This window comes from Symsagittifera roscoffensis, chromosome 3 (assembly GCF_963678635.1).
Source record: "Symsagittifera roscoffensis chromosome 3, txSymRosc1.1, whole genome shotgun sequence".
Lineage (NCBI taxonomy): Eukaryota > Metazoa > Xenacoelomorpha > Acoela > Convolutidae > Symsagittifera > Symsagittifera roscoffensis.
The window spans coordinates 61,120,576-61,132,955 of record NC_087064.1 but is presented as its reverse complement, the minus strand read 5'-3'; the positions used below and the strand labels follow the sequence as shown (position 1 = coordinate 61,132,955).

Genomic DNA, 12,380 nt, shown 5'->3' with positions numbered 1-12,380 from the left:
TGAGTAAAAAAACAATTCAACAAAAATTTCGAAAAAAGGATGATCATTAACAAACAGTCTCTATGTTAACATCATACAGACCGGTTAGCTCAGTCGGTAGAGCATGGTACTCTTATTCCCAGGGGCATTAGTTCGGGCCCCACGTTGGGCGAAAACTTGTTATAATATTCAAAAAACAATCTTTCGCAATTCCATTTGACGAAGAGCTTAAACGCAAATGAAAGAAATTTTTTCAATTCTTCTATATTTTATACAACAGAAAAAACAATTCAACTAAAAATTTCGGAAAAAGGGTGATCATTAGTATCCACAGTCTCTCCGTAAACATCATAGAGACCGGCTTGCTCAGTCGGTAGAGCATGGTACTCGTCATGTCAGGGTCGTGGTTTCGAGCCCCACGATGGGCGAAAACTGTTTATAATATTCAAAACAAAATCTTTCGCAATTCCATTCGATGCAGAACTTGACCGCAAATAAAAAATAACTTTTCAATTCTTCTATATTTTGAGTAAAAGAAAACACAATTCAACCAAAAATTTCAGAAAAAGGCTGATCATTAACAAACACAGTCTCTTAGTTTATATCATACAGCCCGGCTAGCTCAGTCGGTAGAGCATGGGACTTTTAATCCCAGGGTCGTGGGTTCGAGCATCAGGTTGGGCGAAAATAATTTAAACTATTCAAGAAAATAATTTTTGTAATTTCATTTGACGGAGATCTTAACCGCGAATGAAAAAAAAACCTTTTCAATTCTTCTATATTTTATTTATCAGAAAACATAATTCAAAAAAAAATTCGGAAAAAGGATGGTAATTAGCAAACACAGTCTCCGAGTTAAAATCATACAGCCCGGCTACCTCATTCAGTAGGGCATGGGACTCTGATTTCAGGGTCGTGGGTTCGAGCCCTACGTTGGGCGAAAACTCTTTATAATATTAAAAAAAAACCTTTTGCAATTTCATTTGACGAAGAACTTAACCCCAAATAAAAAAACTTTTCAATTCTTCTATATTTTATTTAACAGAGAAAACAATTGAACAAAAAGTTTAGGAAAAGGGTGATCATTAGCAAACACAGTCTCTTAGTTAACATCCTATGGCCCGGCCAGCTCATTCAGTAGAGAAGAGACTCTGAATTCAGGGCCGTGGTTTCGAGCCCCACGTTGCGCGAAAACTTATTATAATATCAAAAAAAACAACCTTTTGCAACTTCATTTGACGGAGAGCTTAACCGCGAATGAAAAAAGTCCTTTTCAATCTTCTATATTTTATTTAACAGAAAAAACAATTCAACAAAAATTTCGGAAAAAGTGGATCATTAGCAAACAGTAAAACTAAAAGAGACCAGAAAAAGCTTTGTATGCCTTGTGCAAGTACCACAGAAGGTACACACTGCGCAAAAAAAACGCATATTAAACACAGAGGCGGAGCGGAGATAAAATCAAATGAGCATCAACTAAGATAAAAACGTGGGTGACCCTCATTGAGCCGAAAACGAAACTGTAGTAAAAAAAAATTCAAGCTATAAAATTTTACGATCAAAATTTCTAAGTACAATCCCTCCTTAAAAAAGCAAGAGCATTTAAAAACTTGCCCTCAAAACTACGCAAGATACGTTGACTAAGCCAATGAAATATAAGCCGAACCCGTTTAACAAAGAAAAATAAAACTAAAAAAAATCAATGTTGGTAAATTACAAACTACAGGACAACTTTCAATTATAGTTAAGACTATGAACCGATTGAAATACTTGTTTGATATTTTTTAAAATACGTTTTATTGATGCGGAATGGAATGCGTTATTTTCAAAAACTTCAAAAACCCAAAACGTAATTTGTTTCTCTACCGAAAAAATTTGATTAGACGCTAGTGTAACGGAAATACCTATTATCCGTTCTTACAAATAAACTCAAAATGAAATTGAGTAAGGTAGATTACTTTTCCCACAACCTCGTTTTACGATCGAAGCCACTTTTACCGAGAAGATTCTAATAACCTGTTTTTGCGATAGAAGTTCCCTGACTTTTCCGGGTAGTTCTCGAGAAGTGAAACACTTTTTAAAAAACAGGAAAATGTGAAAATGTCTGAACATTGGAAAACATGATGAACATTGGAACCATCAAAAACCAGGTCCATAACCTGAGGGCCAAGTTTGAAAAAAAAAGTCAAAAAATCATAATTTGACTTTTCCGAGGGTCACAACTTACACGAAATTTACGTGTTTTTTTCGCCATTTGCACTTGGCAATTGGAGGGCGTAATTTGCTTTTATTTTGAATTTGAATGAAAAATGACGTGAAAAGATATCAATAATTTAATTGCAAAACACAAGACCTAAATAACTTTCTTCACTTCATTCATTGACAATAAGACAGCGAAAAAGTACAAAACAAACACGAAAAAGTATATTTGGGCGCTCAGGTACATGATTGCTCAAAAACAAATGAGGGAAAAAACAAACGGTGGCTATCAGTGAAAAGTGATGAGCTATATTCAATTAGTGCGTGCTCTACTAGAGGGCGGAGGACCATTGTTGTCTTCCATGGCGACTGATAGAGGAGCTGTTACGTCATCGCGGATTCTGAAGTCCCGCAAGTTCACACTGCTGATAAATTGAGATGATTCCAATCCCAGATGCTAAAACACAGATAAATAAAAATATAAATCGCTGGTGTATAGAACGCAACTTATTCAGTTCTAGCTCAATAAAATTGTTATAATTTGGGAAATTATAAATATAGCCAATCGAATATTGGAAGAGAGTAAGGAACTATATAGAAAGATTTCAAGTATCACCTAACGAATATTAACAGTATGTTTTGATAGTAAATGCTTCAGAGCTCAGGTAAAGAATTAAAAAATTATATAGAAAGATTTCAAGTATCACCTAACAAATATTAACAGTATGTTTTGACTGTGAATGCTTCATAACTCAGGTACTGGTATAAAAAATATATAGAGAAAGATGTCAATTATCACCTACCGAGTATTTACAGCATTTTTTTTACTGTGAATGCTTCATAACTCAGGTAATGAAAAAAATATATAAAGAAAAATGGCGAGTATCAACTATCGAATATTTAGTATTTTTGACGGTAAATGCTTCATAACTCAGGTAATGAAACAAAAAATTATATAGAAAGATGTCAAGTATCAACTAACGAGTATCTACAGTATTTTTTTACTGTGAATGCTTCATAACTCAGGCATTGAAATAAGAAACTATAAAGAAAGATGTCAATTATCACCTAACGAGTATTTACAATATTTTTGTGACGGTAAATGCTTCAAAACTCAGGTAATGAAACAAAAAACAAAATCGAAAGATGTCAAGTATCAACTAACGAGTATTTACAGTATTTTTTTGACTGTGAAAGCTTCATAACTCAGGTATTGAAATAAAAAACAAGAAACTATAGATAAAGATGTCAATTATCACCTAACGAGTATTTACAATATTTTTTTGACAGTGGATGCTTCACATCTCAAGTAAGAAATTCAAAAACTATAGAGAAAGATTTTAAGTATCACCTAACGAATATTTACAGCATTTATTGACAGTGAATGCTTTATGACTCGGGTACTGAAAAAAACTATAAAGAAAGATGTCAATTATCACCAAACGAGTATTTACAGTATTTTTTGACAGTGAATGCTTTATAACTCGGGTACTGAAAAAAAAATAAAAAGAAAGATGTCAATTATCACCAAACGAGTATTTACAGTATTTTTGACAGTAAATGCTTCAGAGCTCAGGTAAGGAATTAAAAAACTTTATAGAAAGATTTCAAGTATCACCTAACGAATATTTACAAAATTTTATTGACAGTGGATGCTTCACATCTCAAGGAAGGAATTTAAAAACTATCGAGAAAGATTTAAAGTATCGACTAACGAGTATTTACAGTAATTTTTGACAGAGAATGCTGCACATCCCAGGTACAGAATTACAAAACTATTGAGAAAGATTTCCAGTATCACCTAACAAAAATATTTACAGTTTTTCTGACAGTGAATGCTTTATAACTCGGGTACTGAAAAAAAAAACTATAAAGAAAGATGTCAATTATCACCAAAATAGTATTTACAGTATTTTTGACAGTAAATGCTTCAGAGCTCAGGTAAAGAATTAAAAATCTTTACAGAAAGATTTCAAGTATCACCTAACGAATATTAACAGTATGTTTTGACTGTGAATGCTTCATAACTCAGGCACTGAAAAAATATATATATAGAGAAAGATGTCAATTATCACCTACCGAGTATTTACAGCATTTTTTTGACTGTGAATGCTTCATAACTCAAGTACCGAAATAAAAAACTATAAAGAAAGATGGCGAGTATCAACTAACGAAAATGTACAGTAATTTCTGACAGTGAAAGCTTCATAACTCATAAACTGAAAAAAAAAGAGAAAGATGTCAAGCATCACCAAACAAGTTTTTACAATAATTTTTGACAGAGAATGCTTCACATCTCAGGTACAGAAGAAAAAAACTATAAAGATGTCGATTATCAACTAGCGAGTATTTACAGTATTTTTTTACTGTGAATGCTTCATAACTCAGGTACTGAAATTAAAAAAACTTTAAAGAAAGATGGCAATCATCAACTAACGATTATTTACAGCAATTTTTGACAGTGAATGCTTTATAACTCGCGTACTGAAAAAAAATAAAGAAAGATGTCAATTATCACCAAACCAGTATTTACAGTATTTTGACAGCAAATGCTTCAGAGCTCAGGTGAAGAATTAAAAAACTATATAGAAAGATTTCAAGTATCACCTAACGAAGATTAACAGTATGTTTTGACTGTGAATGCTTCAGAACTCAGGTACTGAAACAAAAAAAATATAGAGAAAGATGTCAATTATCACCTACCGAGTATTTACAGCATTTTTTTTTACTGTGAATGCTTCATAACTCAGGTACTGAAATAAAAAATTATATAGAAAGATGTCAAGTATCACCAAACTAGTATTTACAGTATTTTTGACAGTAAATGCTTCAGAGCTCAGGTAAAGAATTAAAAAACTAAATAGAAAGATTTCAAGTATCACCTAACGAGTATTAACAAAATTTTTCGGCAGTGGATGCTTCACAACGCAAGTAAGGAATTTAAAAACTATAGAGAAAGATTTTAAGCATCACCTAACGAGTATTTACAGCATTTTTTGACCGTGAATACTTCATAACTCGGGTACTGAAAAAAAACTATAGAGAAAGGTGTCAATTATCACCAAACGAGTATTTACAGTATTTTTGACAGTAAATGCTTCAGAGCTCAGGTAAAGAAATAAAAAATTTTAAAGAAAGATTTCAAGTATCACCTAACGAATATTAACAGTATGTTTTGACTGTGAATGCTTCATAAGTCAGGTACTGAAATAAAAAAAAATATAGAGAGAGACGTCAATTATCACCTACCGAGTATTTACAGCATTTTTTGACAGTGAATGCTTTATAACTCGGGTACTGAAAAAAAACTAAAAAGAAAGATGTCAATTATCACCAAACGAGTATTTACAGTATTTTTGACAGTAAATGCTTCAGAGCTCAGGTAAGGAATTAAAAAACTATATAGAAAGATTTCAAGTATCACCTAACGAATATTTACAAAATTTTATTGACAGTGGATGCTTCACATCTCAAGGAAGGAATTTAAAAACTATCGAGAAAGATTTAAAGTATCGACAAACGAGTATTTACAGTAATTTTTGACAGAGAATGCTGCACATCCCAGGTACAGAATTACAAAACTATTGAGAAAGATTTCCAGTATCACCTAACAAAAATATTTACAGTTTTTCTGACAGTGAATGCTTTATAACTCGGGTACTGAAAAAAAAACTATAAAGAAAGATGTCAATTATCACCAAAATAGTATTTACAGTATTTTTGACAGTAAATGCTTCAGAGCTCAGGTAAAGAATTAAAAATCTTTACAGAAAGATTTCAAGTATCACCTAACGAATATTAACAGTATGTTTTGACTGTGAATGCTTCATAACTCAGGCACTGCAAAAATATATATATATAGAGAAAGATGTCAATTATCACCTACTGAGTATTTACAGCATTTTTTTGACTGTGAATGCTTCATAACTCAAGTACCGAAATAAAAAACTATAAAGAAAGATGGCGAGTATCAACTAACGAAAAGGTACAGTAATTTCTGACAGTGAAAGCTTCATAACTCATAAACTAAAAAAAAAAAGAGAAAGATGTCAAGCATCACCAAACAAGTTTTTACAATAATTTTTGACAGAGAATGCTTCACATCTCAGGTACAGAAGAAAAAAACTATAAAGATGTCGATTATCAACTAGCGAGTATTTACAGTATTTTTTTTTACTGTGAATGCTTCATAACTCAGGTACTGAAATTAAAAAAACTTTAGAGAAAGATGGCAATCATCAACTAACGATTAATTACAGCAATTTTTGACAGTGAATGCTTTATAACTCGCGTACTGAAAAAAAATAAAGAAAGATGTCAATTATCACCAAACCAGTATTTACAGTATTTTGACAGTAAATGCTTCAGAGCTCAGGTGAAGAATTAAAAAACTATATAGAAAGATTTCAAGTATCACCTAACGAAGATTAACAGTATGTTTTGACTGTGAATGCTTCAGAACTCAGGTACTGAAACAAAAAAAATATAGAGAAAGATGTCAATTATCACCTACCGAGTATTTACAGCATTTTTTTTTACTGTGAATGCTTCATAACTCAGGTACTGAAATAAAAAATTATATAGAAAGATGTCAAGTATCACCAAACTAGTATTTACAGTATTTTTGACAGTAAATGCTTCAGAGCTCAGGTAAAGAATTAAAAAACTAAATAGAAAGATTTCAAATATCACCTAACGAGTATTAACAAAATTTTTCGGCAGTGGATGCTTCACAACGCAAGTAAGGAATTTAAAAACTATAGAGAAAGATTTTAAGCATCACCTAACGAGTATTTACAGCATTTTTTGACCGTGAATACTTCATAACTCGGGTACTGAAAAAAAACTATAGAGAAAGGTGTCAATTATCACCAAACGAGTATTTACAGTATTTTTGACAGTAAATGCTTCAGAGCTCAGGTAAAGAAATAAAAAATTTTAAAGAAAGATTTCAAGTATCACCTAACGAATATTAACAGTATGTTTTGACTGTGAATGCTTCATAACTCAGGTACTGAAATAAAAAAAAATATAGAGAGAGACGTCAATTATCACCTACCGAGTATTTACAGCATTTTTTTACTGTGAATGTTTCATAACTCAGGTAATGAAAAAATATATATAAAGAAAAATGGCGAGTATCAACTATCGAATATTTGCAGTATTTTTGACGGTAAAAGCTTCATAACTCAGGTAATGAAACAAAAAATTATATAGAAAGATGTCAAGTATCAACTAACGAGTATCTACAGTACTTTTTGACTGTGAAAGCTTCATAACTCAAGCATTGAAATAAGAAACTATAGAGAAAGATGTCAATTATCACCTAACGAGTATTTACAAAATTTTTTTAACGGTAAATGCTTCAAAACTCAGGTAATGAAACAAAAAACTATATCGAAAGATGTCAAGTATCAACTAACGAGTATTTACAGTATTTTTTTGACTGTGAAAGATTCATAATTCAGGCATTGAAATAAGAAACAAGAAACTATAGATAAAGATGTCAATTATCAACTAACGAGTATTTACAATATTTTTATGACAGTGGATGCTTCACATCTCGTGTAAGGAATTTAAAAACTATAGAGAAAGATTTTAAGTAACACCTAACGAGTATTTACAGCTTTTTGACAGTGAATGCTTTATGACTCGAGTACTGAAAAAAAACTATAAAGAAAGATGTCAATTATCACCAAACGAGTATCTACAGTATTTTTTGACAGTGAATGCTTTGTAACTCGGGTACTAAAAAAAACTATAAAGAAAGATGTCAATTATCACCAAACGAGTATTTACAGTATTTTTGACAGTAAATGCTTCAGAGCTCAGGTAAAGAATTAAAAAACTAAATAGAAAGATTTCAAGTATCACCTAACGAGTATTAACAATATTTTTCGGCAGTGGATGCTTCACAACTCAAGTAAGGAATTTAAAAACTATAGAGAAAGATTTTAAGTATCACCTAACGAGTATTTACAGCATTTTTTGACCGTGAATGCTTCATAACTCGGGTACTGAAAAAAAAACTATAAAGAAAGATGTCAATTCTCACCAAACGAGTATTTACAGTATTTTTGACAGTAAATGCTTCAAAGCTCAGGTAAAGAATTAAAAAAACTATATAGAAAGGTTTCAAGTATCACCTAACGAATATTAACAGTATGTTTTGACAGAAAATGCTTCAGAGCTCAAGTAAGGAGTTTAAAAACTATAGAGAAAGATTTTAGGTATCAACTAACGAGTACTTACAGTAATTTTTGACAGAGAATGCTGCACATCTGAGGTACAGAATTAGGTGATACTGGAAATCTTCCTCTATAGTTTTCTAATTCTGTACCTGAGATGTGCAGCATTCTCTGTCAAAAATTACTGTAAGTACTCGTTAGTTGATACCTAAAATCTTTCTCTATAGTTTTTAAAATCCTTACTTGAGCTCTGAAGCATTTACTGTCAAAACATACTGTTAATATTCGTTACGTGATACTTGAAACCTTTCTATATAGTTTTTTAATTCTTTACATGAGCTCTGAAGCATTTACTGTCAAAAATACTGTAAATACTATTTTGGTGATAATTGACATCTTTCTTTATAGTTTTTTTTAGTACCCGAGTAATAAAGCATTCACTGTCAAAAAATACTGTTAATAGTTTTGTTAGGTGATACTGGAAATCTTTCTCTATAGTTTTCTAACAAAAATATTTACAGTATTTTTGACAGTGAATTCTTTATAACTCGGGTACTGAAAAAAAAACTATAAAGAAAGATGTCAATTATCACCAAAATAGTATTTACAGTATTTTTGACAGTAAATGCTTCAGAGCTCAGGTAAAGAATTAAAAAACTATATAGAAAGATTTTCAAGTATCAGCTAACGAATATTAGCAGTATGTTTTGACTGTGAATACTTCATAACTCAGGTACTGAAATAAAAAATATATAGAGAAAGATGTCAATTATCACCTACCGAGTATTGACAGCATTTTTTTTTACTGTGAATGCTTCATAACTCAAGTACCGAAATAAAAAACTATAAAGAAAGATGGCGAGTATCAACTAACGAAAATGTACAGTAATTTTTGACAGTGAAAGCTTCATAACTCATGAACTAAAAAAAACAAAGAGAAAGATGTCAAGCATCACCTAACGAGTATTTACAGTTATTTTTGACAGAGAATGCTTCACATCTCAGGTACAGAAACAAAAAAACTATAAAGATGTCGATTATCAGCTAGCGAGTATTTACAGTATTTTTTGACTTCATAACACAGGTACTGAAATAAAAAAAACTATACAGAAAGATGGCGATTATCAACTAACGATTATTTACAGCAATTTTTGATAGTGAATGCTTTATAACTCGGGTACTGAAAAAAATAAAGAAAGATGTCAATTATCACCAAACGGGTATTTACAGTATTTTGACAGTAAATGCTTCAGAGCTCAGGTGGAGAATTTAAAAACTATATAGAAAGACTTCAAGTATCACCTAACGAATATTAACAGTATGTTTTGACTGTGAATGCTTCAGTACTGAAACAAAAAAATATATAGAGGAAGATGTCAATTATCACCTACCGAGTATTTACAGCATTTTTTTTTACTGTGAATGCTTCATAACTCAGGTACTGAAATAAAAAAAAATATAAAGAAAGATGGCGCGTATCAACTAACGAGTATTTACAGTAACTTTTGACAGTGAAAGCTTTAAAACTCGGGTAATGAAAAAAAACTATAAAGAAAGATGTCAATTATCACCAAACTAGTATTTACAGTATTTTTGACAGTAAATGCTTCAGAGCTCAGGTAATGAATTAAAAAACTAAATAGAAAGATTTCAAGTATCACCTAACGAGTATTAGCAAAATGTTTCGGCAGTGGATGCTTCAAATTCAAGTAAGATATTTAAAACCTACAGAAAGATTTAAGTATCACCTAACTAGTATTTACAGCATTTTTTGACAGTGAATGCTTCATAACTCGGGTACTGAAAAAAAACTATGAAGAAAGATGTCAATTATCACCAAACGAGTGTTTACAGTATTTTTGACAGTAAATGCTTCAGAGCTCAGGTAAAGAATTAAAAAAATATATAGAAAGGTTTCAAGTATCACCTAACGAATATTAACAGTATGTTTTGACAGTAAATGCTTCAGAGCTCAAGTAAGGAATTTAAAAACTATAGAGAAAGGTTTTAAGTATCACCTAACGAGTATTTACAGCATTTTTTGACAGTGTATGCTTTATAACTCGGGTACTGAAAAAAAACTATAAAGAAAGATGTCAATTATCACCAAACGAGTATTTACAGTATTTTGACAGTAAATGCTTCAGAGCTCAGATAAATAATTTAAAAACTATATAGAAAGATTTCAAGTATCACCTAACGAATATTAACAGTATATTTTGACAATAATTGTTTCAGAGCTCAGGTGATACTTGAAATCTTTCTATATAATTTTTAAATTCTTTACCTAACGAAAATTAACAGTAAGTCTTGACTGTGAATGCTTCATAACTCAGGTACTGAAATAAAAAATATATAGAGAAAGATGTCAATTATCACCTACCGAGTATTTACAGAATTTTTTGACTGTGAATGCTTCATAACTCAGGTACTGAAATGAAAAATCATAAAGAAAAATGGCGAGTATCAACCATCGAGTATTTACAGTATTTTTGACGGTAAATGCTTCATAACTCAGGTAATGAAACAAAAAATTATATAGAAAGATGTCAAGTATCAACTAACGAGTATCTACAGTATTTTTTTGACTGTGAATGCTTCATAACTCAGGAATTGAAATAAGAAACTATAGAGAAAGATATCAATTATCAACTAACGAGTATTTACAATATTTTTTTTGACAGTAAATGCTTCAGTACTGAAACAAAAAAATATATAGAGGAAGATGTCAATTATCACCTACCGAGTATTTACAGCATTTTTTTTTACTGTGAATGCTTCATAACTCAGGTACTGAAATAAAAAAAAATATAAAGAAAGATGGCGCGTATCAACTAACGAGTATTTACAGTAACTTTTGACAGTGAAAGCTTTAAAACTCGGGTAATGAAAAAAAACTATAAAGAAAGATGTCAATTATCACCAAACTAGTATTTACAGTATTTTTGACAGTAAATGCTTCAGAGCTCAGGTAATGAATTAAAAAACTAAATAGAAAGATTTCAAGTATCACCTAACGAGTATTAGCAAAATGTTTCGGCAGTGGATGCTTCAAATTCAAGTAAGATATTTAAAACCTACAGAAAGATTTAAGTATCACCTAACTAGTATTTACAGCATTTTTTGACAGTGAATGCTTCATAACTCGGGTACTGAAAAAAAACTATGAAGAAAGATGTCAATTATCACCAAACGAGTGTTTACAGTATTTTTGACAGTAAATGCTTCAGAGCTCAGGTAAAGAATTAAAAAAATATATAGAAAGGTTTCAAGTATCACCTAACGAATATTAACAGTATGTTTTGACAGTAAATGCTTCAGAGCTCAAGTAAGGAATTTAAAAACTATAGAGAAAGGTTTTAAGTATCACCTAACGAGTATTTACAGCATTTTTTGACAGTGTATGCTTTATAACTCGGGTACTGAAAAAAAACTATAAAGAAAGATGTCAATTATCACCAAACGAGTATTTACAGTATTTTGACAGTAAATGCTTCAGAGCTCAGATAAATAATTTAAAAACTATATAGAAAGATTTCAAGTATCACCTAACGAATATTAACAGTATATTTTGACAATAATTGTTTCAGAGCTCAGGTGATACTTGAAATCTTTCTATATAATTTTTAAATTCTTTACCTAACGAAAATTAACAGTAAGTCTTGACTGTGAATGCTTCATAACTCAGGTACTGAAATAAAAAATATATAGAGAAAGATGTCAATTATCCCCTACCGAGTATTTACAGAATTTTTTGACTGTGAATGCTTCATAACTCAGGTACTGAAATGAAAAATCATAAAGAAAAATGGCGAGTATCAACCATCGAGTATTTACAGTATTTTTGACGGTAAATGCTTCATAACTCAGGTAATGAAACAAAAAATTATATAGAAAGATGTCAAGTATCAACTAACGAGTATCTACAGTATTTTTTTGACTGTGAATGCTTCATAACTCAGGAATTGAAATAAGAAACTATAGAGAAAGATATCAATTATCAACTAACGAGTA

General features: G+C 30.9%; 1 protein-coding gene across 1 annotated transcript in view; it reads right to left on the bottom strand.

Annotated features, from left to right (window-relative positions):
* Nucleotides 1–2,337: 2,337 nt before the first annotated feature.
* LOC134842481 (Fanconi anemia group I protein homolog) overlaps nt 2,338–12,380 on the bottom strand; it is a 77,725-nt gene continuing 67,682 nt past the window's right edge. Inside the window, exon 15 of the mRNA XM_063858843.1 lies at nt 2,338–2,635. Within this exon, the coding sequence (XP_063714913.1) occupies nt 2,492–2,635 (144 nt within the window). The 3' untranslated portion in view covers nt 2,338–2,491. The remainder of the gene's footprint in view (nt 2,636–12,380) is intronic.